General features: G+C 41.0%; 1 protein-coding gene across 1 annotated transcript in view; it reads left to right on the top strand.

The window, feature by feature from the left end:
• Positions 1-1,599: 1,599 nt before the first annotated feature.
• Positions 1,600-27,558, top strand: part of GLDC (glycine decarboxylase) — a 37,707-nt gene continuing 11,748 nt past the window's right edge. The window contains exons 1-16 of the mRNA XM_042826786.1: positions 1,600-1,833; positions 1,914-1,992; positions 8,241-8,376; positions 15,528-15,692; positions 17,220-17,297; positions 17,963-18,110; positions 18,333-18,529; positions 19,544-19,640; positions 20,631-20,736; positions 21,779-21,918; positions 22,626-22,706; positions 23,250-23,347; positions 23,907-23,991; positions 24,597-24,638; positions 25,572-25,714; positions 25,895-25,970. Coding sequence (XP_042682720.1) covers positions 1,600-1,833; positions 1,914-1,992; positions 8,241-8,376; positions 15,528-15,692; positions 17,220-17,297; positions 17,963-18,110; positions 18,333-18,529; positions 19,544-19,640; positions 20,631-20,736; positions 21,779-21,918; positions 22,626-22,706; positions 23,250-23,347; positions 23,907-23,991; positions 24,597-24,638; positions 25,572-25,714; positions 25,895-25,970 — 1,905 coding nt within the window. The remainder of the gene's footprint in view (positions 1,834-1,913; positions 1,993-8,240; positions 8,377-15,527; positions 15,693-17,219; positions 17,298-17,962; positions 18,111-18,332; positions 18,530-19,543; positions 19,641-20,630; positions 20,737-21,778; positions 21,919-22,625; positions 22,707-23,249; positions 23,348-23,906; positions 23,992-24,596; positions 24,639-25,571; positions 25,715-25,894; positions 25,971-27,558) is intronic.

Raw genomic sequence — 27,558 nt, 5'->3', positions numbered from 1 at the left:
CACAGCACCAGATGGTGATCCCTTCCTGCCCTCCTCTCTGTCCCCTCCACCTTTCTTACAGCTTCACACCAAACCAGAGGGGTGAGTTCCTGAGGATTTTTGAGCTAGCTTGTGCCTAGGGATTTCTCAACTGCTGCTCCTTCCTGGGGCTCTCTGTTGTACATAACAAAGAGCCATCACTGTACCACAAAAACTGCCTCAGAATGAGGTTTAAAAGGTGAGATCCACAGTACAGAAATAATATACATTATTTACAAAATGTTATCCAAATAATTCTGTTTGCATCATTACTTTAAAGTCAGCTGATTCCACATTTCTGCTTATTATTGTTGGGTCTATTCAATTCAACCCACGGCAACAAAGAAAATACTATCCAGTAGTGATTTAATTATCTAGAAGAGTGATTGCTTTGATTAGAGAGATCTCAGACACCTATAATGAAAATTACATCCGTAAAAATATCAAGCGCCTTCAAATTCTGTCTTCTGAAAGCTCTGCTGGAAAACAGCTCTTGAAGACCGTCTGTGCCTTGAAAGGAGAACAAGATGATCAGAGTGTGAGAAAAAATGAGAAACGCAGACCTGTTGAGGTGCGTCCAGTTGAGGGCCACAGAAATGATCCAGGGGATCAAACACCTCCCTTAGGAAAACAGGCTGGAAGAGCTGTGGCTGTTCAGCCTAGAGAAGGCTCCAGGAGACCGGATAACTTTAAGTATCTTAAAGGGGGCTATAAGAAAGAAGGGGTCAGATTCTTTAGTAGGGTCTGCTGTGATAGGACAAGTTTTTCAAACTAAAGGAAAGATTTAGATTGCACTTAAGAAAGAAATCTTTTACAATACATGGGTGAGGCACTGGAACAGGCTTCCCAGAGAGGTGGTGGATACCTCATCCTTGGAGACATTAAGGGTCAGGCTGGTCAGGGCTCTAAGCAAACTGATCTAGCTGTAGGTGCTCCTGAGTCAATGGCATAAAGTTGCCAGAATGCCTTTGCCTGTCTTGCTGGCCACCAGCATCTCTGCCCAAGCCACCTGCAGATGTTCACTGTAGGGAATTGCAAAGATTTGGGTACCACAGTGCTGAGCAATGTTAAGGGGTTGGACACATCAGACGAAGACACAGCTATGCATGTATACATACGTACACAGCAACACAGTGCCATCTTAGACTGCTGGGTCCACTGGGAGAATTTAACAGTGCTGCAGAAGTAAGAGAAGATGAAGGCTGCGGCGGCCCTTTGCAGCCCAGCAGAATGACTAAATGACCATCAGCGGGGCGGCCAGGCGCGGGGCGGCCTTGTCCCCCTTCAGAGATGCGCACAAAACGCCGGGCGGGAGAATTTTTCCTTATCTGCTCCTACAGCCTCCGGGCCGGAGAGCGACTCAACGCCCGACCACCTCCGCATCCCTCGGAGGGCCGGAGCGGGGTCAGGGCCGGGCGGGTCGGCCAGGCCAGGGGTGTGAAGATCAGGTGGCGGCGAGGAGGGGCGAGCGCGGCACCGCCTCTCCTCCCCATTGGCGCTGGCGGCGGGGGCCGCGCCGCACCGCCCTCCCCGGCCACAAAGCGCGGTGCCCGACGGTGGCGGGGCGGTGTTAGCGGGGCCATGCAGCGCTGCGGGCACTGGTGGGGGCGGCTAGCGGCCCGCGGGGCGCCGCGGCATCCGAGGCCGGCGGCGGCAGTGGCGGGAGGCCCTCCGCGGCAGCAGCGACGGTGGGGCAGCGGCGAGGCGGCGCGGTGCATCGAGCAGCTGCTACCGCGGCACGATGACTTCTGCCGGCGGCACATCGGCCCGCGGGAGCGGGAGAAGCGGGAGATGCTGCGCGCCGTCGGGGTGCAGGTGGGTGCCTGCGGCAGGGGCGCCGCGCAGCTGCGGCGATGCGGGGTGGCTAACAATGCTGTGCGGCCGCCTCTTTGCAGAGCGTCGAGGAGCTGATGGATAAAACCATCCCGGCCAGCATCCGGCTGCGGAGACCGCTAAGGATGGACGACCACGTCGGTAAGTGGCCCCGCTGCTGCCCGGGCGGCCTCCGCGCTCGGCGGCTGCGTCCCCTTGTAGCTCATCCTCCTTCTCCCCGGCTCAGGAGGGAGGAAAACTCGTAAGAGTCTGCTCCCGGCGATGCGATGCTACTGCTTTGTCCCAGGAGCCCCATACGGAGGGAAAGGCGTGGCCAAAAACCGTGCCTTCCAAGTGCTGCTTCGGGTGGGCTGCCATCTGTCTGCAAGACTTCTTTGTGTGTCCTTCCCCCCTCCCCGAGTAGCGTGTAGTAACGGCGTGCTAAATCCTGGTCGCCGAGAGCAGAGGCAGTGATTGGGGGGACGGGTGAGCTGCAGCAGCGCGGAGCTCCGCGCGAGCTGCTGTTCAGAACTGGCGTTGCTTGGTGAATCCTCAAATACTGACGCCTTGAAGTTATCGATCACTGCGTGAAATCTCTGTCTGCAGTCTTAACATACAAACATCGTCCTGCGAGCCCAGGAAGCGAAGGAAACACTTAAAAACACACTGAACTCAACACTTCCACCAAAATTTATGGTGTGCAGTGTCCGCTCAGGTACCAGGGGTGTTTCCATCAGTGTCAGCATCACATCTGTACCTGGATCCTCTGCCCAAGTTCTTGGGCACAGGGTCCTCACTGCTTGGTCACTGCAGGCCTCCAGGGCTCTGTGTGAGTCCCAGGTGGCATCACCACTACTTCCAGTAATAGGATTGTGGGGGAAGCTGGGGCCTGTGGGGATGCGGCCTAGTGTTGGTGGGGGAATGGATCCTGCTGGTGAAACACCCTGTGAGTGCCTGGTACTTTCCTGTCGTGTGGGAACAGCGAGAGAGGTGGAATTCAGTCACTTCCTTTCGTCTGTGTGAATGCTGCAATTACTGCTCAGCATGTTTTGCTATGGTTAATATATGTGGGTCAGGATTTTCCCGGACTGATGAGTTGTCATTATTTAACCCCTAGTGCAAGGAGCTTTTTAAATTTTATTTTTTAAGTAAAAAGGAGTGGGGGTAAATGTAGGTTGTCAGTAATAATCACATCTCAAATAACCGCCTCTCCAATTTCTGGATTTAATTTGAGGTTGCGAACGTGCAGAACTGTGATATAGCACAGTTTGGCACTACAGTAATTGTGTGCTAACGAAATACAAGTCAACGATGCTGGCTTAAACCAAAATCCTTTTGCAGTTTTATGTGTGTGAATGCACACTGGTCTGTTTGAAGCAGTTCCCTCCCACATCACCATGAATTAGTGATGTCCTGTTACATATAGGCTCTCACTTGCAGTGGGACCTGTGAGCCAATGGTGTGTTTTCCTCCATTTATTACGCTGTTCAAATTCCCTTACAGCAAAATCTGACAGAACGTGGCTATGATGCCATCTTGCACTACGTGCAATGAGTTCTCAAGAGAGATGAAGCACTGAAAACCTCTGTCTGTGCACTGCTGCTTGTCTTTGTTCTCCCCTCAGCATGGAGGCTGACTGCCTTTGTAACTTACTGTGTAGCTTTCCCCTCTGTTGGCAGTGGGAAACTCTACAGATTGTAAAAGAATAGTTGGAGGCCTCTACTTACAGTGCAACTTCTCATTGAATATTTTGGACCCAGAGCTCTCTGTTCTGAGTAAAGCTTACCTCCCTGTTAATGCATCATTAGAGAGAACACTGCTTTCTTATCACTAGTGTAGGATTCCTTATGTCAGTATGGTATATGATTTCTCTATCCACTGCCTTGTATTAAAAGGAGATGGCAAAACTAGGAAAGTGACATGAGAACTTTTGTCCTTTGGAATTACAGAATTGCCAAGGTAGGGGAAGCCCTCCGTCCAGTCCAACCATCCACCTACCACTGATATTACCCTACTAAACCATGCTTTAAACATGTTCTTCTCATTTGGGTGAAAATTCTGCTCCCACCATCTCCAGATATCATTCACGTAAGGGAGAACAGGGCAAGACAATTCAGAATGTGTTGTTCAGTGACAGTTTATCAAGTTCCTGATACATCGATTCCTAACAGTTTAAATATATACATCATTTCTTTTTCTGTACAAAAAAGCAAACAATAAAACCGTAATGATTGCCCAGATCAGCCTGCAGCTGGGCAAATCAGCTGCGTTCAGCCTGTTCCTTCATACAGGGAAATGCAGCTGAGCTTACCCTGAAGTCTTGCTGAAGTTGTTACTTAAGGCTAAAATTAGATCTGTAGCCCAGGAAAACCATGCATATACCACCAGTGTGATGGATGAGTGTCGTACGTCTCTGTAATTGTTTTAATTTTCTGAAGATTTTATAGCTTTAGGCTTAGCAGGTGTGAACATGAAGTAACATAGCTACGATCCTAATGAACACTGCTATAGAATTTTGTGTGACCCAAGGGTTACATAGGAGAGCAATTTTTGTTGCCACACTTGCTATACACTTCTATAAATGATAGCTTCCTTTGGATGGTAGGACTCAGCACCTGGAGCAGGCTCTTGTGTGCTGTTCTGCAGTGTTAATGCATGTCTGAAAGTGCTTTGGAACTTTTCCACTTCAGTATATGGTGGTTTTGTTAAGAAAATTAATTTTTAATGCAAGAGAGCTCATGGCCTTTTTTCTTGTAGCAACTGCTGTGAGGATCTTGCTTCCTTGATATCAGAAGGCTTAAAAAAAAAAATAAATATGTTTGAGGCCTGGCATAGTGGCAAAATGATGAAATAATCTCCTCCCTTTTACACTGTAGATTTTAAGTTGTGTATCTCAGTCTTCTCCTCTTGTCTTGATTCCTCTCCCTTTCCCAGCCTTGTTGGGTACCATATTTTTTTGCAGATACCAAATGAAAAGCAACTGCTACACTAACCACTGAAACATTAGCAGGAATAATAATATTGTCATTTTATGACCAAATAGCTCATTCCCATGTAATATTTTTGTGATGCATTTTGCCTTTTCCATCTGTGGATGTCATAGTAGCAGCCCTGAAGTATTCTCACTGAAATCCTAGTGGGAACTTCATTGAGTTTTCCCTTCAGTTATTTGATAAGAGTAATGCAGGATCAATGAACTTTCTTCTGGTATACTATCTCTGATCATGTTATCTGATGTAATGATGAGGGGAATAAAGATCAACTGTAATAACTTACCTGGGAATTTTATTTTCTGCTGAATAAGGTTCCTAAAGGATTTGTAGACTATTACCAATGAAGTGAATTCCAGATAAAGATGTTTCAATCGTGTTGTTTTAGAAAACTGGAAAATATCTCTGTGCAATGGCCAGTTTCCCACTGTTAGCAGTAGTCAATTCTTTTTATTTCCACATTTTGGATACTTCTTTATCTCTCTCACTGCCGAGGAGAGCTTAAAGAAATTGGAAACCTGACACTGAGGTAGGTGTTTTTAATGCACGTGTTTTGAATCTTTATGAAATACTAGTCTTGTTCACATATATTAGCTTTAAATATACACAAGAATACAGTGTTTTGCTATGCGTGCCCCAAAGTCTGCATACTATACAGCAGAAAGAATCTGTAATTCTCTGGATTTACTCATGTTCTGGCTGACCAAACTGAGACCTCAGCCATTTGGTTTTAAATAGAAGAAGGGATGTTTAGGTATACGTAGAACTACTCATCATTGTTCTGCCTTACTGCTGTTGTTAGTCATTTACACAAAGCAGTCAGTGCAATGCCAGCCCCATTTCACAGGTCACCTTATGGGAACATGCTGTTAGAAGTTGGGCTAGGTGCAGTGGGGAATGCCATAGCTGCTGCTGATGGGCAACAGAACTGCGGTCCTGCTGGACCTGGTGAGGCCTCGAGGAACTCTGCAGTTCCACCGTGCCCAGAGAAGGCCCTGCTGGGCTCAGGCCAGGCTTCACCCTGCCATAGTGTGAGGACCCTGATTAAAAGTAATTATTTGACTGTCTCCAGGGATAACTTGTACAACTATACCTAAAATCAGTGTTGGGGTCTGCCTGTGCAGCTCCTCCAGGTGAATGCCATTCTGCCTTTCGCTTGGAAGTTTAATTGCTTCTTGAGCTGCTTACAGTCTCACTAAGGCTCTTTCCATTGTTCCTTGGATTAGTATGGAAATGTTAGTGTTATTTCAGGGAGCAAAAGTTCAGTGTGTGCATGTGATAGTTGTTAGCTGTGTTTGCTGAGGAGTAACTCTTAACTTTCTAGATTACCTGTTCAATGAGGCAAAGGGAGTGCTATCGGCATACAGTACAGTACTTGTGGTATGTGCTCACTATGGAATTCATGCTCTTGATGCACTGTGGTATGACATCAGACTAGTGGGCAAGTTAAATGATAGCCTGCCTCTGCCTTTGGCTCAATTTGGAGTCAAATAAACAAAGACATTGGAATTTCCAAAAAATTGCTGAAGTTAGAATTTTGTAAGAATACAATGCTCTCCTTCAAATCAAGAACATCTTTCTTTTTGGCTTGCAAATGATAGAGGAAAATATCTGTAGTGCTAAAGCTTTCACTAAAAGAAAAGGGAAAAAAGGTGGTAAAAGTAGTAAAAAGAAAAAAAAAATGTCTGGAATAAGCAGTGTAGCAGGAGTATGGAGGAATGGAACTTCACTGCTATTTAGAAACTTTGCTTTGGACAGGGCTGAGATGAAATAAACACATGACTCCTGAGCATCCAGGAAAATTGCAACAGTTCACCAAAAGCAAGAAATCAAACATTATACATTAAATGTAACAGTGACTAAGAGGCAGAGAAAGGATGAAGAAAATTGTGATTGAAACTGAAGATCTGTTAAAAAAAAAATAAAAAAAAAAAAAAAAACAAAAAACACCTTTGTAGAAGTGTTACTGCCATTTAGGTGACTGTGGAAGAAACTAATTGAAGGAAAAAATTAATTAATTTTTTACATATTAAATGAACTGTCAGCTCTAGGAGTAAAAGGGGAAGCACAAGTTTTGAAGTCAGAGATGAAGTGATTGTGTCTTATGTCTGCAGAAGATATAAATTCATGAACTTGATGTTTCCTATGGAAAATAATTTGCCAGCAGTTTCTAGAGTATCAAATATTTGATCTCTTCTGATGGAGTAACCCGCAGTGAGAAACAAATTTTGAAATATCCAGGGCTCAAGTTTTTCTGTGTTGGTGATTTATAGCCTCATATTCCAAAGTCTGACTTTCAGATCGTAATGCAGAACAGACAGAATAACTCAGTGCAACTACGGTACTGCTGCTGCACAGCAGTTTCCAGGGTCAGAATTGGGGAAAAGTAACAAAAAAAAAAAAAAAATCTTTCCAAGCACCTCATCTAGGAGGCTTGGTGTCCAGTTCCACCAGGTTTGTTAGGTTGGGCATGGTTATCCCTCCTCATATTGTTACAAAGCTTACTGACCACATTCTGCATCCTCGAGTATTAAGGTTAAGGTAGTTGGTGAGTCTTTCCTTTTGGTTGGTGTTGGTTAGAGTTATTTGCTAGAGGGTTTGACAGTACATGATTTTTGTATGGGCATATGATCAGTGAGAAGTATGTTGAAGCAAGAGCAAAACTGGACTGCAGCTGGGAGAGACAGGACTTGCATTCACCTTTCATCTGGACACTTCAAAAGTGCTCTATTGTAATTGCTAAGCTAGATTGGCAGATTCTAATTCAAGCTAATCTTGAATGGAATTTCTTAAGCTAGAAATGTCTGTTCACATTTATTTTTTTATTTTTTTTAAATTAAATAAACCTCTGAAGGAAACTTAATATTGAATGAATAAAACTTTTCCATTTGATCAGCTGTTTAGGGAAAGTGCCTAACGTCTGTAGAGGGGGGGAAAAAAAAGTTCTCTCATGAATGGTTCCTTCTGAGATGTACTGTAACGCATATGCAAAAAACCTGGAATGCACATTGCCTTACACAAAAAGAACTCCACAAGACATGTTTCTCTCATTATTATTTTCACAGTGGTGAAACTGCATTTTCTGGAGAGAGTAACTGCCTAAAATGGAATATTTATGACTGAGCTGTCAAATCTGATTAATGTGGTAGGACAATAGAGGAAAAGTAATATAAATATTTCCGTTCAGATGTATCCATATCAGATGTTTCTTAAAATTAATGGGGACAAATGCTCATATTTTGTAGAATTTAAGCTTTCCCATAGTGCTTTAACATTTTGGCCTCACTCTGTTATTGTTCCTGCGTCAGTCACTACTGGTAAGTTTCTATATGAAGGAATATTTTATACAAGGCATTTTAGTTAAAATCTGTTAGTGTTGTGTGTAACTGAAGTTTTCTGATGTTGCTTTTTCTCAATTAGGTGAAAATGAAATCCTTGAAACATTATACAATATAGCAAGCAAGAACAAGATATGGAGATCCTATATAGGCATGGGTTATTACAACTGCTCAGTGCCACAGCCCATTGCACGGAACCTTTTGGAGAATGCAGGATGGTAATGTACAGCATTTTCATGCTAAATACATATTTATAAAATTTGAACATGTTTGAAATTCACCTTGTAACTACTGCAGACAGATATGGCCCAAATCTATTTTTATGATTAAGGCTCTTGTGTTTTAGGTACAAGTGTAGGGTGAAGAAAATGTCTTGCTGTTACTGAAGCTAGAGAGAGGAAAGAAAATTTTTTGACTTTAGAAGATACATTTTCTGTAAAATATTTCATAAAATCGTAGAATATTATTGACCTAGAAGTCATGACTTCTATATACAGTTATCAAACCAAGAATGTTTTAGTTTGCTTTAAGGAAGTGTAAAAACTTAATTCTTGAACTTAATTAGTTCTTTCACAGCTTCTGCTTAAAACTAAAGCAGCAGCCTCCTCCACTGTATTTTTGAATGGAGGTAGTTAAACAACGTGCAGTAGTTTGATTATTATATTCTTATGAGGTAGAAGGCAGCCTTGGAAATCTCAGAGGCTTTTCATCTTAAAATTCTATCCCCATGAATCTGGTGAATCTGTATCCACAAAGCATGTTCTTGTCTGAACAAATAATTAATTCCACTGATGCCTGAATGTAGGTAGACAGTGATAGTTGATAACTAGTTTTTGAAAAGACAGAGGGCATTTTGATCTTATCATTCAATGAATGTTTAGCTTTTCGAGACTTACGGACTCAAATTGGACTCATTTGGCTTTTCTCAAATGTAAAGAGGAAATCTTTTAATGCATTAATTTGTATTTCATAAACAGTATTAGTCTAAATAAAAGTGGGATCTTTAAGGGTTGCTTATATTTAGAGGTTGTAAAAAAGCGCTGCTTCTTAGACACTGTATCTTTTGAGTTTCCATAAATGGATCTCTGTATCTGCAGACTTCCAAGACTTTGAAGTGTTTGCTTTGAGTGTTTCATTTGTGTCTCGGATTTTTTGAGTTGACTACAGAGTTGCACTTTTTGTATCCAAGGAATCTACGCTGTGTATATAAGCCAAATTTTAATTAGTCTCATCCCTGGTCTCTTTTTCAAAGCATGTAAACTAAGTATTTCGGTAGAGTGTAACAAGTAACACAGAATCACAGAATCACAGAATCACCCGGGTTGGAAGGGACCTCAAGGATCATGTAGTTCCAACCCCCCTGCCTAGCAGGGCCACCAAACACACACATTCAGATCAGGTTGCCCAGGACCCCGTCCAACCTGGCCTTAAACACATCCAAGGACGGGGCATCCACAACCTCCCTGGGCAGCCCGTTCCAGGGCCTAACCACTCTCCTTGTATAGAACTTCCCCCTAACATCCAACCTAAATCTTCCCTCCTTCAACTTGGATCCATTTCCCCTAGTCCTGCTGTTGTCAGCCCTTTTGAAGAGTTTACTCCCCTCATGGGTGTAGGTTCCCTTCAGGTATTGATAGGCTGCAATGAGGTCACCCCGCAGCCTTCTCTTCTCCAGGCTGAACAAGCCCAACTCCCTCAGCCTGTCCTCATAGGGGAGGTGCTCCAGCCCCCTGATCATCTTAGTTGCCCTCCTCTGGACCCTTTCCAAAATCTCAATGTCTTTCTTGTACTGAGGGCTCCACACCTGGACACAGTACTCCAGATGGGGCCTCACAAGAGCCGAGTAGAGAGGGACAATCACCTCCCTGTCCCTGCTGACCACCCCTCTCCTGATGGAGCCCAGGATCCCATTTGCCTTTCGAGCTGCCAGAGCGCACTGCTGGCTCATGTTCAGAGTAACCACTTATTAAAGTTACTTAAGTAACCACTTATTAAAGATGGTAGAAAGTGGACCAAAAGGAACTGTGTATTTTGAAATCCTAACAACTTACGTAGTAGTATTAAAATGGCTGGTAGATGGTATCTAGAAATCTGTTCTTGCAGTGTCTAGTAAAATCATATAGCTAAAATCCTAACAGCTAAACCTATAGAAGAATAATAAGAATTATGTTTGCTGGGAGGACAGAAAGAGAGAAAGTGTGAGGGAAGTAATTCTCCCTCACATGCAGACTTTTTATAGAAGCTGCTTTAAGAAACTATGGCTCTCCTTACGTCATCTGAGTGTTTAACTGTCAGTGTTAAAGCAGTGTGCATTATGAGCTGGGGTAATTCTGCAAGTGCAGGTTTATTGTTTCTTCCCAGTTCTGGCTCTCTCACATGACTGCTTGGCAGTCATTAGAGGAAAGCTTGCAAGATGAGTTTGAAAAAGAATGCTTGTAGGAGACTGAGCGCAGAAATGGAGGACTTTCAGTTTTTTTGAAGCAACTGAACTTGCTAGAAGGAGGCAGGAAACGCAAAGATAGATTTCAGGAGAAAATTATTTTTGAGCAACGTATTTTCAGCTGAAGATGAACCTACTCAGTAGTGGATCTGCTTTCTTTGAATTTGCCAGAAACATCTTTCCAAATCTCAGGTTCTGCTAAGAAAATAACACTGCTGGAGTTTCAGAAGTTTCTGACAGGACAACTGTGTATAGTATCTTTTGCAATATAAGCTTAGTTTTAAATAAAACTGTCTGACAGTACCATGCACTAATTCACTGCCTAACAGCATTAGAAAAGATTGGACATCCTTACCTTTTAAGCCTGAATCCCATTTGAAAAAGATCCATATACATGAAAGAAGCTACTTGAAAACCTTTTGGATAGATATTCTTTATACAGTATTACACCCAACAAACACTTTGATTCAAAGAAAATAAGCAGAAAACCCTCTGTAGTGAAACAGAGCTTTACTGGAATGCAGCAATTAAAATTCCTGTGTTCTGGTGAGGCATTTGATTTAGTCACAGAGCGTACCCCTTATTTTTGATACTTGGTTTGCTTTTGGTCTTGATGCTAGCTGCTAACAATTCCTTGTTCCTGGCACTCTGTAACTAGCAGTTCTATACTAATAGTGGATGGATGCCTTAGATGTATTTTCCATACACTACTGAATTGTTAAGAACAAAAATATTAGCCTGCTTTTTTAAAAAAAACCATAAGCATGTCAGTATGTATACTTGCTTTATCTTTAGAAAAGACAGTGCAGACAGAAGGATTTGTCTGGGGGCATATTACCCATTATGTGACATCCAGCACAAGCCCCTCAACTACATAAATACCCCACCTGTCTACTGGCTTGAATGAATAGTGTTTATTCTGCTGTGTCACATTTTCACATGAGCTTTCTTACACCAAATGTGCTGAACTCTTGCCTAAATAGCACTCAACTTTGTCGTTAATGTGAGCATAAATGGATGACTAAAGAGATGAAGGATATTTGGCTTCATAATCAGCTTGTAGGGTGATTAGGCTTTTTTGTTAATATATGAGTTTCTTATTAAGGTATATATCAAAACAACATAGTATTTACATTACTACAACAGATACAAAGAGCACAATGACACTATTTGATAGTATTTTGTAGCTGAGAATTTGGTCTATTTTTCAACACAGTCACCACCATTAGCTATACATCCTCACCAGCGATTAACAAAAGTTGTGTGCTGGGCCTGTGCCAGTGGAGGTGACCCACTGTCACCACAGCTGAAACACACCACTCACCACTTTCCTGTGCTCACGTTGACTGTTTGGTCTCTAAAAACATTAACCAGTGAATGTCAGTGGCTGCCACTTTTTCTGTGTGGAGGAATTCAATTCTGTGCCTTTGCTTCTTATGCGCTTGCATGTCAGATGCCATTTTGTCATACTGTCCCTCTGCTGCCATCTGTTGCATGGCAACAAAAGAATAGAATCATAGAGTGGCTTAGGTTGGCAGGATCTTGAAGACCACTTGTCTGGATGACCTGCCATGGGCAGGGCTATCACCCACTAGCTCAGGCTGCCCCAGGCCCCATCCAGTCTGGTTTAGAGCACCTCCAAGGGTCAGACATCCACAGCTTCTCTGGGCAACTTGTTCCTGTACCTCATCGCTCTCTGAGCAAAGAATTTTTTTCCCAAATCTAGCATATATTTCCCCTATTTTAGTTTGAAGTTGTTCTGCTTGTCCTGTCACTATCAGACTGTGTAAAATGTCAGTCCCCATCTGCTTGTGAGCTTCCTGTAAGAACTGGAAGACCATAATGTGATCTCTTATGCAGCCTTCTATTCTCCAAACTAAACAAACCCAGCTTCTTCAGCTTTTAGTGAAAGAGATGCTCCAGATCTCTGATTATCTTCATGACCTTCTTCTGGACCCAAACCTGCAGCTTTCTTGTACTGGGAACCCCAACCCTGGACATAGTACTTCAGATGGGGACAATAATCCCCTTGACCTGTTGGCCACCCCCTCTTTTGATGAAGCCCAGGATAAAGTTGGCCTTCCAGACTGCAAACATACACTGCTGCCTTTTTTTTCCACCAGGACTCCCAGTGTAACTGAACGTTGGTGGGAAAATTCAACTTCTATGGTCCTGCCATGAACATACACCTCTGACGCTGTGGTCTGATGTAATAAAATAGGAGGCATTACTTTTAGAGCAGCCCTCGTATATTTGCCTATCTATCAGGCCTTGAAAATCTGTGAGACATTTCGTAACATCTTGCAGTGGAGCATGGTGCAGAGATCTCCAAAGTACTTCACTTTTTTTTATCCACAGGCATAAAGCATGTAAAAGTGAAGTAATCATACCAAGGATATCAGCAGTCTTAACATCACCTCTGTAACATAGTAGCCAGTAGCACTTAGCTCTCAAGCACTGCATTGTAAAATTTACTGTATATGATACAAACTTTAAGCAGTTATCTTCCACTTGCAGACTAGGTACAGAAAGCTGCACAAGCAACTCACAGACCGTGCCAAATTGGCAGGAAATTCAGTGTCTGTGCTTTGACTGGAAGCTGGCATGCCTCCATGCCTATCACAGGACCATCCTGCTTTCTCAAATCCACAAGTAAGATACTGCTTATGTAGGTTTGTTTGAAATTATGCAAGCGGTCTGTCTTTACTTTACATTCATGTTAGTTTACTGTCAGATCTCAAAAAGAAAACTCTGTGACTGGAAATACAAATAAATGCCAGCTCTGGCAATACATGAGATTCATGTTGTGGATGTCTAAAACTGCAAGAACATATGTTATAGTGGAAGTATGATGTTGTTTATGAGTACAAAAACTTTCCAGATATTTAATAAAACTATAGAAGAAATTACTGTAGGAGGTATATGGTGAAATGTTTTGACCGTATGTTAGGAAATAACTTAGACATACCTTCACATTTTATTGACTGTGCGCTTGCAAGTACTAATCAAGAACTACTTCTCTGAGTGTTTTTTGATAATGGAGTCGATGCACACTCTGCCATTTCATTAGTATTTCCCAAAGGAGGTATTTTAAGGCAAAGTAGAAGCAAGAGCTAACTTTAGAATAAATAAGCTGTAATTGCTATTTTTGCAGTTAATGTATTGGTTTTCCTGTTAAATCTAAAACAACCCCAGCTCCTATGTACAAAAACTGCTCCTTTGTAAAGCAGGATTTTTGATCAGCAGCCTAGCTGTGGGCTGAAAGCATGTTTCCTGGATACAGCTTGCTTTGATGCCAGTCTGACGATGCCAGCCTTGCAGGGACACAGTACTTAAGTGTCTTTCTAAACCTTCCTCAGTGTTGAAGTTTGTATTTATGTAAATGTTTCTGAGTGCAGGATGAGGCAAAGAGTGAAAAAAATACCCATGTTTGAAACAGCTACAAAAGCAACAGCCATTTAACATCAAACTCCTGACTGGTCTGACACAGGCTGTAGAAAGACTTTGTTAGCTTCCTGTGGAAAGTTTCCTGTGCCATGTCCCATCTGCCATTGTGAACTTGTGAGCCCAGGTCTGCAGAAACACTTTTGGTCCTTAATGATATCAACTGGAGATGGTATTTTCCTCCAATTTTCTTGAAGAAAAAAAAAAAAAAGGCAGTTTGCAGTTTTTATTCCTTGTCATTACAGTAATTTAATTTGAATGTTGATGCTAGTGGACTTCTGCATGCAAAGTAGCCACTAACCTAAGCAGAAGAGAGGTGCTGGTTGGTTTGGTTTTTTGGCTTTTTTTAAATGTTGCTTTGATTGAGGGATAGTTTAGTGTACTTCTTAGATTTGATCTCTGCAAATGTTTACTTCAAAAATGAGTTTTGCTTTTAAGGATTTGACTTGTAAATGACTTTAGGAACATCATTTAACATGAAGTAAAGATTGTTGTAAATATTCAGGCAGGAGTTGCATTGCAGACTAAAACCAGCTATTTTATTTGAAGAAGTAGTGGAGAAGTATCGTTATTTTGTGAAAGTATTCAGATGCTTGAACAGTGCCAATCAACCTTTACAGAGAAGATTATGTGTTTAAATAAATGCTTCAGTTCTACTGAAGATTTCTTCACTAGTGAAGCTGTTAAGCATGAGCAATGGTTGTTTGCTCTAGTACTGGAATTAAAGATTTCACTGTTGAACTTTGTGTCCTTACTGAAATTGGTAATTTTTGTTTCAACCATTTTTAGCATTCAAAAGCATAGCATTTATCTGGTGTATTACCCTTTCTCTGCTGGAGCAGTAGGATTGAGAACTATCAAATTCGCATCTGCTTAGTTTAAGAATAGATTAAACAAAAATGAAACAACAAGGAATGGTGAAACTTCATTTAAAAACTGTTTGATTATAACCTGTGAGTAGAAATCCTTTTAAAACTGCCTACTTGCAGTTCCATTATACTAATTGTCCATTCTCAAGAAGTGGTGTGTTGCTAAGCCTGAACCTGAGAAGTGCCAATTGCCTTTCCTCCCATGAGTGCAGAGTACTTGGCAAGCACAAGATTTCAGAAACAGCATGTTGACAGATAGCAACAATACGCTTGTTCAGACACAGAGATGTGACTCAGTTCTCTCACACTCTGATCCTACTACACCTCTCTCTTCTCCAGTAAGCAATCCTATGACAACTTTAGAAGTTATTTCTCTTTTCAAAATGGAGGAAGATAATTCATCTGTAAAAAGCCAAATCAGAATGAAGTGAGAAGATACCCTCAGGTTTTCAGGAGATTAATAAATTATAACAACCTAAAAATAAATGTTTTCTAATTGGTGGATCATACTCAACAATATCATTTTGGGTTGGGTTTTGTTGTTGTTGTTGTTGTTTTTTAATGGTATAAACCTGTTAGGTATTCTGTAACCAGACTCTGAGTTCTTTCCTTACAGGGTTACCCAGTATACTCCTTACCAACCTGAGGTCTCCCAGGGCAGACTGGAGAGCCTGCTAAATTACCAGACTATGGTGTGTGATATCACAGGAATGGATGTGGCTAATGCATCTTTGCTGGATGAGGGGACAGCTGCTGCAGAAGCTATGCAATTATGTCACAGGTACTATGTTTAAATTTATGGTTAAATTACAGCAGGAAGGAATTTGGTGTTCGAAAGACATGTCGGCTGTGTAGGCATGAGTAGTTTGAAGTTGAATGCGGCCTTTTCACTGTGAGCAGATTGCTGAATAGCTAAGGCTCATGCTAGTAAGCCTCACCAGCAGTTGCCAGTGTTAATGTGTTTGAGAAGTTTCAGGCCTTCAGAAATGTAAGGACCCAAAAACTAGAGTGAAAGGCTGGAACAAGGAACACTTATCCTTGGTGGAAGAGGATTGAATCAGGGAGTATTTATGAAAATTGATCATACGTGAGTCCTCAGAGGCTTATAGAACCAGGTTTCCTCTCCAGAGGGGTCTAAAGACAGCATGCTCCAGTCTTCGGTTGACTCACCAGGGACTCATGGACCATCTGACTATCCATCATCTGAGTCCTCATACTGGCACTCAGACTCCCATATGCACACATACGCAACACAAATACGGAGTGCCTCGCCCAAAGAAAGGAATTAAACCAGAAGAAAGGAAGACTACACCATTCAAAAGTGTGACTTATCCAAATCAGCCAGCAGCTGGCCCCTTTTATCCTCTTATCTCTCAATTTTTTCGTACTCAAAATCACTTTGATCTATGTTTTCCTTTGATTTTTCATGCTAATATCCCATAGTAAGCCCTGAAATGCCTTTCTGCTGCATCCCATAATGTATCCCACACTTCTGGGATAGTACTGAGGTTGCCAGGCAAGGTATCCCTTCCTCTGATTCTTTATCTTGGTTCCCACCTCCCTCTGCGCTTGCAGAGGTGACTTCTAGTGGACTGGTGTCTCCTCAGATGGATCTGGAAGTAGCAAGAACAAGGTGTCACCTGTGGTCTTCATCTGCCCTTGCCTTGCAGTGCTCCCTTATGGGACTGCAGGGGAGCTTAACCTAACAGTCTGTGGCATCAGATTCTCATGTCCATATCCAAACATACTTTTAAAGAACTGTACTGTAAGGGTATTTGAAAGGAACCTGTAAATCAAATGAAGTTTGAGGGGCATTACAGAAGGTCACTGGAGTCTCTATTATCAAGGAGGAGACTATACTGTCGCTCAGAATGTCAGCCTGACATACAGTCATGCCATTTTACTGGAGAAAACCAGGCAAATATGCAAGGTTCTGTTTTATTATTTCAGTAGCACCTGTTCAGTTATCCAGGGAAATGCAGATAATCTGCATGGGAGAATGCAATTGTACTTCTTTATGAGAGTAGTTGTGAATGAAGGCATTCGTGATGTTTTGTCAGCTGGCTCCTGGTCCTGTTTCATAGCCTGCTTTAATTCTTATTAAGTTTGAATCTCACTGGAGTGTCTGCAATGAACTTTGTTATTCTAAATTGCCTAGAACTTTCATATACTTAACGTATTTATGAACATCAGAATTTGCAACTTCCTTTTTACTTTATGAAAACTAACATTTAGAAAACAGGTTAATTCCATAGAAAAAAATGTATTCTTAATATAGGTCTCTTTTTTTTACTCCTTTTTTTAACAGGCACAACAAAAGAAGGAAGTTCTATATAGATGCCCGATGCCACCCACAAACTATAGCAGTGGTCCAAACTAGAGCAAAGTAATGTTCTTCTCCATCTTCCACTGTATCTTTTAGCTTAAATTGAATCATTTTTCATCTACATGATATGCTTGACATGCTTGAACTGCAAGACTATGCTTTCTCAGCAAAATAGAAGCAGAAATCTGTTAACATTTGGTGTTGCTTCTAATTTTCTATTCACTTCTAACTGGTGAAGTAAACCAAGATGTTTAAAAAGAGACTGAACATATGATAACAAGAAAATATTTATTTTTTTCCTTGAATTTCTTTGTGCAGATACACGTGTTTGCTTTTTAATTCAGTTTGTTCATCTCTTTTTAGCTGGGAAATAACTAAGCTGAGATAGTAAAACTTCCCTTTTAGTAAAAATTAATTCCATTCTGAATTTGAAGTCGCTATCTTTGAAAAATATTACTTCTTTCTGGAAGTTAAACTTGCAGCAAAACCTTGGTATTAAGTAGGCTATGAATAGTCTGCTCTTCTCCTCTGCATATTTCTGATGATGATATCATCAGATGCATTTATTCTTTCTGAACTTTCTGAATGTTGTTGGTGCTGAGCAGGATCAATTATATGTATGTTAAAGAAAAGATTCCTTAGTCTGTTGAAATATCTTGTGAAGTATCACTTCAAGGCAGGAAATAATTTGAATGTGTTGTATTGTACACGTTCTTGTTTTCCAGTTATACAGGTGTTATTACTGAGCTCAAATTACCCCATGAGATGGATTTCAGTGGAAAGGATGTCTGTGGAGTATTATTTCAGTATCCAGACACCGAGGGAAAGGTGGAAGACTTTTCTGAACTTGTTGAAAGAGCGCATCAGAATGGGGTAAAGTAAATGTTACTTGTCTCACCAGATTTCGCTCTGACGCATAAAGCAGCCGTGGTGTCTGTGCAAAGTGTAATGTGAGATACTGTGTAAAGGTTACCATTTGCACATCAGCGCTGTGCAAGTGAAAAGAAACTGTTTGAAAGTGTTAGAACCTAGCTCCCATGCAAGCAGCATTCCTTCAGAAGAGAGGCTGACTGCTTTGTTCACTTCCCCCCTCAGACTCTTGCCTGCTGCGCTACTGACCTTCTGGCTCTCTGTATTCTGAAGCCTCCTGGGGAGTTTGGAGTAGATGTTGTCTTGGGCAGCTCCCAGAGATTTGGCGTGCCACTCTGCTATGGGGGACCCCACGCAGCATTCTTTGCCGTCAAGGAAAACCTAGTGAGAATGATGCCCGGCAGGATGGTGGGCGTTACAAGGTAAAGGCTCCCCTCACCTTTCATCTCTTCAGGGAAAACCCAAATGAAATAGACTTTACAAATAACATCTGACCTTATCATTGTACCAAACATCTTTATTTCTTGAAAACCAGGAGACTAAAGATTAGCTTCAGTTTTTAGGAAGCAAACTTAAACCATTGCATGGAATGATGTCGTGCCGTGCCCTGCCTACAGTGCTAGCTGCCATGTGGGATGAAGAAATAACCTACACTGCAGAGATAATTAATTATGATGGAGTGAGGCTGTGCAAGCTGATTTATTCTGCCTGTTTGTACTGTAATATCCCTTTCTCTTACACTAAGTCATCAAAAAACTGGGAAATAGAAAGTACAGTGACTTGAGGAAAGTAGTCTGGCTATTCATAACCCTACATATGTACATATATACATATGTCCCTGTGCATTGCAGGGGAGCTGGGCTGGATGACTTTTGAAGATCCCTTCCAACTCTAAGGTTTTTATGATTCCACATATGCAGATTTCTATATATGCGTAGAGTTCATTCTTCTCTTCAGTGTCAGTGAAAGTGTTTGTAAAAGGATGCAGGGCTGGTTCTTAGTTCTCCAGTCTCAACATGCTGGGAAGGGACCCTCAGGATGGACTGACCATAGTCCTCTTAGTTACTCCATACGGCTGTGTTGTGCAGGTTATTTCTATGTACGAACCCTGCATGCTATTGCTGGACATAAGAGAAGATGCTTTATGATCGGTGTTCACAACAAGTCCTGGGCTACATTCATTAAAACATTTAAAGCAGGGACACTCTGTGATACCTTAAGGAGGGTACCAGATTTTGGTAGAACACTTTCTATGCACTGTTCCTGGCTGGGCAGACTTGCCAGACATGATGTAAGAACAAATCAAGAGACCTTAGACCCTGTCTGATGTTCCTTCTGTGCTTATAGGACAGTCAAGGTTAGTATGCATAGAGCTTGGTCTCTTAGCTTGCTGTCATTTTGAAGTAACAAAAACAGTACTTTCCTGTGTGTTTTAGAGATGCAAATGGAAAGGAAGTTTACCGACTGGCTTTACAAACCCGAGAGCAGCACATCAGGAGGGATAAAGCTACCAGCAACATCTGCACAGCACAGGTGACCCGTCTTCTCTGCTTCCATAATATAACTGTAATGTTGAAGTCATAACACCATGGTATTATGGTTTGGCTTTCCTTCTGAGACTTTTTATTGAAAAAGGAAGAATGTTGAAACATACTGCCTTGTGTTTATGTTTCAAGTCCTTTGGAAAAATGGGACTATGCTTGAAGAGATGGTAATAGTATGTATTTCTTTTTAAAACAACTTGAGTTCAGAATGAGCCCATGTATCTCTCTGCTTTGCTGAGTAATGCTGTATTTATTACAAATGAGACAGATTTTCTTAATAAATTCTGATCATCCGAAACTTGCAAAATTCAAAGCAAAAATTCTGTTCTGAAATTCAGAGGCTACTTAGACGTAAATATAGATTGACAATTTGAATATGGGATTTGATGCAAAAATACTACATTGCCCCAAAACTCTCTTTAAGTAAAATATTATTATTAAATTTGCAATTACTGTAAATAGTTATCTTTAGCATCTGCTAGACAAGTTTATAAACTTTTTCTGTTCCTACTGATATATTGTTCACACTCCTACTGTTGTGCTTTATTTTATAGAATAATTGTTATTGCTAAAAGAGCTGATTACTTAGCATTCATGGGATATTCCATAAAAAATATTTAAAAATTTTAAAAATATTTAAAAATTTAAAAAATATAAAAAAGTATTTTATAGCAATACTATACATCCAGTTTCTTACAACTCTAGTTTTACTTATGATTCTTCAGCCTTCTTTGCTGCATAATTGAATTTTGATTCATGTTAACTGACAGTTAAATTTCAAAGGGCATTGAGTTCATGGTACCTACAGTTTCATAAATACACTTTGTGTCTCCCACCTTTTATTTTATGGGCAATTACAATAAAAGTGTAACATCAGCTGGGGACATGTGACTCTCCTGGTACTAAAGAAACATCCCACCAAAATAATGTGAAGTAATATTTGTAAATAATAACATGCTAAACTGTATTTGGATCCTAGGCTCTCCTGGCTAATATGGCAGCCATGTATGGTGTCTATCATGGGTCTGATGGATTAAAGGATATTGCAAGACGGGTACACAATGCTACATTAATCCTGGCCGAAGGTGAATATTTAATGATTGCAGAAGCCCTTCTTCAGTCCTTACACCTTCTTAAATAAGAGACTCTGGTGGTTTGCTTGTTTGCCTTGCCAGCTGATGTCTTTTAGCTCTCAGATAAAGGAGTATGTTTATAGAAAATTCATGGCTAATGTTTTTCTTTTCTTTTGTTAATGAAATCCAAGAATTAGATACATATGCAAAATGAGCTTGCAGGTGTTCTATTTCCTTGGGAAACTGGTAGAAATCATCATAGCAAGTCTCGAGCTGATAATGCTGTTTTCCATCTGCGGGACCTGTGCTTTGCTTTTTGGACCGTTCTGGTTTACACCCAGAAACATGCTAATAACTTATCAAAAATAGATAATAAATGAGATTAAAGAAAGGGGAACATTTCAGTTCAGTTACATGGAGTGTCATACTCAGCACCAACAGTGAAATCCCAAAGCTTAATAGCTGTCTGAAAGAACAGCATTTGCAGTAGTAAATAATGACAGCAGCTGGACTGTGGTGTGGAATTTCTTTTAACTGATGTGACTGTCATTGCTGTCAGGAGGAGCTGTGCAAAGCTGGAATGCTGTGAGCTGGAGAGGGACAGGAGCAATTATCCATGCACTGTTTGCCAGCTCGGCTAGAAGACTGCTTGCTGGTTTTGAAAAGCACTAAGCCTTTAAACTCTGTAATAGCAAATTCCATGACAGCTAACACCTATTTGTGTAGGAAAATTTTGCTTTCCAATCTTGCAATTTTGTCCTTATTTAATTTGTATACTTATTCTTCTGAAGTTTATGTATTTACAAATCTGTTGGATTTGTCAGAAAGGTCTTCTGTCAGATCAGTCTGCATTACTAACTAGACCTGAATCTGATACAGATGCATTTCATGCACAATGGTATTTTGCTATTAAAGCTGGTGATTTCACTGCTCTGTACACAAGGGGAACGTCTCTTTTTAGTGCATAGCAGCATTTACTTGCAAGTCTGATGTAGTGTTGCTGTGTAAGCAAGCACTAGAGCAGACGATAGCATTAACTGAATGTGTTTTATAGGTCTCAGGCGAGCTGGTCATAAACTGCATCATGATGTGTTCTTTGATACCTTGACGGTCACATGTGGATGCTCGGTCAAAGAGGTTTTGGACAGGGCAGCTCTTAGGAAGATCAATTTTCGGATTTACAGTGATGGCAGAGTAAGCAACTTTAAACCTTTCAGAAATTTTATAGCATGACTTTTTCCACTCATAATGTGTTGAAAAGAAGGAAGTTAATAATTGATAGAAATCGAATAGAAAAAGTTTCTTGTGATTTGGCCAGATATAACAGTCAATTATAAAGACAGAACAAAGAATGTGCCAAATTTCCAGAAAGATGTACTGTGTTTTCATTTTATGCTTAATAGGTTTTCTAATTATTTCGTTTTAAATATTCCATTAAGGGCTCTATAGAGAGAATCTAAACTGTGGAATTCATGACCTGCAAATTTCAGGTCCTTTGGCTCTAAAGACAGATGATAATATAGCCCACATTATGGTAGCCACTAAGGACTGTGAAAAATCTTGTTCTTTAAAATGAGATTGAAGTGGCAGTGGTCTAGCAAAATAGGAGATTTTCCAGTTTACTTAGAAGTGTTAGAATTGAAGTCACAAATTATCCAGCTTGTGATCTGTTCAGTGTGGATGGCTTAGAAAGGGAAAGGTGGGAATCAGAAAATTGTATATTAATGAAATTTGTGCATCTGTTACATAAAACAATGTGACATTTGCATACTGTTGCATGTAGAGATTTTTGTCTTTTTCTTTTGTCATGTGTGTCTGGAATGTATTTTCTTGGCAAAAACAAATAGAGTATGCCCCCAGAAATGACAGCTTTGATTAATGAGTGTTGCTTTTGTCCATAGCTTGGAGTATCACTTGATGAAACTGTAAATGAGAAAGACCTCGATGACATATTATGGATTTTTGGTTGCGAGTCTTCAGCCGTAAGTGGACAACAGAACATGCATTAAATTAATCTGAATGTTTCAGAAATGCAGTGAAAAACAAAACTGTGTTTTCACGTAGGGGTTATCTTTATGGCATCTGTTTGTTAAATACTGACAATTTCAGATCCTGCCTTACAGCGAGAGACAGAATAAATCAACAGTGATGTATTCAGCTGGTTATGAAGCCTAGTTCTTTTGGTCATTCTAGACACACTATGTTAACCCATTACTTGCTTTGTGGAGTTGAGGGCATGGTGGTCAGTTATCTTTGTTCCACAGGATTATTTTTTTTTTTTGCATATCATTGGTGATTGGCAGCAATACTTCCAAGATGAGGGGACTACTGAGACTTCTGTGCCAGTTTTATTATACTGTTGATAAGCTAGATAAAAACATGTACATATGCTAATAGTGTTTTTACCTGGAGAACTGACTATGGCTTGTGGTATGCTGCTGATTCAAGCTATTTCTTCTAGAAAGTGAAGATGACAAGAGAAATGTATCTGAAAGTCTCTGACTTTGTGTTTGTTTGTGTCAAAGGAACTAGTTGCTGAAGGAATGGGTGAAGAAACCAAGGGGATCCTTAGCACCCCGTTTAAGAGAACTTCCAAATTCTTGACACATCAGGTTTTCAACAGGTTTGTGAAATTGCTGTAAATCTGAGTTTAAAAATGGAAACTGATAATATTGTCTTTCAAAAGTTGTACTGGGAAGTCCATTGAGTATAGTTTTGTATCTGTAGTCACAGTCACTTGTTACTAATTGAAATAATCAATTTAGTAGCATTTTTAGACAACTTTTAAATTTGAATTGAGCAAAGCATGGTCACAGGTAGAATGTATGTTTTCATCAGTTTGCTACATTGTACAAGTATTATTTGAGACCTAATATTGGCAGACTTTCTTGAAATTGCAAAGTCAACGTTCAGTGATAGCATTTCTCAGCTACCGATAACAGCTGCTTTTCATCCACGTTATTCCTAGGTAGCATAAATTAATGATTTGAAATAAGTATCTAATAAAAACTAAAAATTAAAGGGGTGGGCTGCACTTACACCTGCATAGTCTTACTTTTTTATTATTAATTTTTAAGAATTATTATTATTATTTTGCAGTAGTGTTTCCTTTTTGGAATATAGATCAGCCTGGTGGTAGGGCTTCTCTTGCTTGCCTTAACACCATGTTTTGTGTCCTCCAGCTATCACTCTGAGACAAATATTGTGCGGTACATGAAGAAGTTAGAAAACAAAGATATTTCTCTCGTTCACAGCATGATTCCTTTGGTGGGTATTTGCCAGCAAGAGAAAAAAAATTACATACATACGTAGATCATCCTGAAAGTAATGCCTCCTATTTATTTCCATGGAAATTACAACAAATACAAAGAGCACAATAACATTGCTTGGTAGAGTAAATCTGCAGCTACAAAATACTAGTTTTTAGTGTAGGCACCACCGCTAGCTATTCACTTATACCAGTGATGAACAAGAGCCTGCATGCTGTGGTTGTGAAGATCTGCACAAGTGGAAGTAACCCACTGTTGCTGTTGCCACTGCTGAAACTCAGTGCCCACCACCACTGTTGGTCTCCAGATGCGTTCAGCAAGTGTCAATGAATGTCAGTGGGTGTAATCTTTTCAACCTGAGGAAGTCAGTGACACACCTTCACTTCATCTGCACTTCCACGTCAGTCATCATTCTGTCAGAGTGTCTCTCTGCTGCCATCTGTTACACAGCACCAAAATGTAACAGGGTGTTGGTGGGAAAGTTCAGCCTTGACTGCCATACACCATCTGCCTCTGACGCTGTGAGCCAACATAATAAATAGGAAGCATTACTCTCAGAGCAGATCTCTTAATATATACTGACAAACGGTTTTCCATTTTTAGGGGTCCTGTACAATGAAGCTTAATAGTTCAGCTGAACTTGCGGTAAGTTGCAATAGTAGTGTCTTACCTGCAACCTACATTATGCAGCCAGTGTCAATGAGGACACATGAGAAGTACAGGGTGGCATTGCTCTAGGTCTCCATAAGGGGGCACGCCCCCCCCCCCCAAGTTTCAGAATAAGCTAATGGGGTTGACTCTGTCTTTTACTTTGAAAAAGCTTCAAGAAGTTCGTAAGGAGTGCAGCAAAAGCAAGAAAGTGGCTTTGAAGGCTTCATGTGGGAAAAAAAAATAGCCATGTATTTGTAATATATGTAATAAATATTGGGTGTTACGTTCATGTTCCTTAATGCTGTTGCTGTACCTAACTTCTAGCTGTTTCACAAATCTTACAGTAAAACACAGTTCTTGCCTTTAGACAATTTGCTGCTCCTTAGGGGAACAGTCCTTGTTCTCAGGTGAGGAGTTGGAGTCTCCATCTGTCTTCATTTCTTTACAGCTGGTATCAGCTTAGCCAGCATTGGGTACTGAATACCCTTTGATTTTTTCCTCTCTCTCCTTGTTGCTACTTGCTTGCTAGATTTCTCCCCCTCCTCTCAGTCATTTCTGTACCTTGTCCCTACTTTTTTTTGTCTTTTATATTAAAATTGAAATTAACAGAAGTTTATGAAGCAGATTGTTAGGCACTGTTCCTTGAATCATCTCTTTTTGCCCTGTGATCTCACAGCTGCACATAAGCACAAGTAACTAAAAAGAGGCAAGTGAGGATTTTAAACATGTCCTGAATGTTAAAAAATGTTTTTGAGAATCATCCTTCACAGAGGTTGGGAACTTATGTTGACATGCAAGAAATACTTGGTTTTTATTTGAGCAAGGGCAGCTTATTTTCTTTAGAGAAATTAACAACAAAACAGAGTTGTCTTCAGAATTTTTTTTTTTTTACAACACTTGAGGATTTTGTTTGTTTGTTTGTTTAAGCCGATTTCATGGAAAGAATTTGCCAGCATCCACCCTTTTGTGCCTTTGGAGCAAGCTCAGGGGTATCAGCAGCTTTTCAGAGATTTAGAGAAGGACCTGTGTGAGATTACTGGCTATGACAAAATCTCCTTCCAACCAAACAGGTAGGAGGGTTTTCTTTTTTTGTTTGTTTGTTTTTTTTTTAACATTTGCTCCTTCACAAGGACTCCAAAAACTTATTCCTGAAGAAAATGTGAAAGACAAAACTGGCAGAAAGCTTCTGCAGAGTGGTAATCCGTTCTGATTCATGTTCTTTCTTAACAGCCTTTGTTTTTCTCTTGCAGTGGAGCCCAAGGAGAGTATGCAGGTTTGGCTGCAATCAAAGCTTATTTAAATGCAAAAGGAGAACGCCATAGAAGTGTAAGTGTCAACACTTGTCTGGGGAGGAACTGGGGGTGGGAAGTGGAGACAGGAGAGTTGGTTTGGAAGCTAGGGCTCACCCAAAACTAGGCTCAGTGTCCTTGTCTCTGACAAGCCTTTTGTTATTCACTGCTTTCCTCACAGATCATGTGTACTGTATTAAAAGTATTAATTCACTGAATAAGCAGTGGGAGTGAGGAAAAGTTTTATCAAATGGTCTGGATCCATTTTGAGTCCGTCTGGGATGGGGTTAGCTTTGTTCACAGCAGGCCGTATGGTGCTGTGCTCTGCATATGTAGCTGGTAAAGCACTAATAGTTACACCATTATTTTGTCTACTGCATGCAGAGTGTCAAGGCTCCTCTTTCCCATTCTGCCCTGCACCCCCTCCTCAAGTGAGTAGGCTGGGTGGGCAAGAAGCTGGGAGGTGACACAGCCAGAACAGCTGACTGAACTAACCATAGTGGTATTCCACACCATGTAATGTCATACTCCACAGTCAAAGCTCAGGAAAAGAAGGATGAAAGGGGCAAGTTCATGGTTATGGAATTGATTTTCCCAAACAACCATTAAACATGCTGAGGCCCTGCTTTCCAGGAGGTGACTAAATATGTGCCTGCTGATGGGAAGTAGTGAAGGAATTCCTCTTCTTGGTTTGGCTGTGGACACAGCTTTTGTTTTCCCTATTTAAATTATCATTATCTCAGTCCATGAATCTTCTCACCTTACCTCTATTTTCTCCTTGTCCCACGGGAGAGGGGAATGAGTGAGCAGCTATGTGGGTGTTTGACTGTTGGCCAGGCCAACCCACCACTGTCCTTTTTGGTGTCCAACGTGGAGCTAAGGTAATTACAGTTTTGATCTGAGCATGCCAATCTGTTTATTGGAAGGCTCCCTATGCTGGTCACAGAGCTTGTTGCTTTACTGTGTATCTGAGCTCAGGGCTTTTAAATGGCTGCTTCCAGACCTTGCAGTTTGCTATGCTGCTTATCACTTCATTTTGCTGTGACTGGGAACATTCTGATAAAAGCAATGGCCATGTGTCTGGGCTGACATATGTCCCTGGAATGATGCTGTTCCTGTTCTGTGTGAGCTACCCTGTGGAGACGAGGATTACACCTCGCTTTTCTCCTCAGCTGTTGATCTGTCCAGCTTTCTTGCATGAGCTCTTGAGTTTTTTGTACATCCTTACATCAGATGTTTGATTTTATTATTTAACATCTTTGGCTTGTTACTGTGTGTGTGGAACCTGTTTTGGTGCTGGCATAAGAGTGAAGAACTTGTTGTTGAGGTGACAGAAAAATGTGCCCCAAGAAGGTTGAACCCTGTGAGACAGGGGATGGGAGGATTTGGGCTTTTACCTGGTGCTGCTGATACCTCTGATATCTTGGTACTGTATACCCAAATGGGCTTGTGGTCCCATTCCCAGCAGCTCATACTGTTTTGTGCCTATCCAGCCTCCATGTAGCCAGAGCAACATCGTAGGCAAGGCACGGGGTCTGACAGCACCACATTTGAGACAAGGCCCATTAACAGGAATCACCTGTATCAAGGCTCATCCTTGGCTATTTAAACTGCTTCAAATAAAT

Source organism: Centrocercus urophasianus, unplaced genomic scaffold (genome assembly GCF_019232065.1).
Source record: "Centrocercus urophasianus isolate 14NV4802_14NV808 unplaced genomic scaffold, USGS_Curo_1.0 seq_27, whole genome shotgun sequence".
NCBI lineage: Eukaryota > Metazoa > Chordata > Aves > Galliformes > Phasianidae > Centrocercus > Centrocercus urophasianus.
The sequence above is the reverse complement of the archived record's forward strand: the minus strand, read 5'-3'. Positions and strand labels throughout refer to the sequence as shown.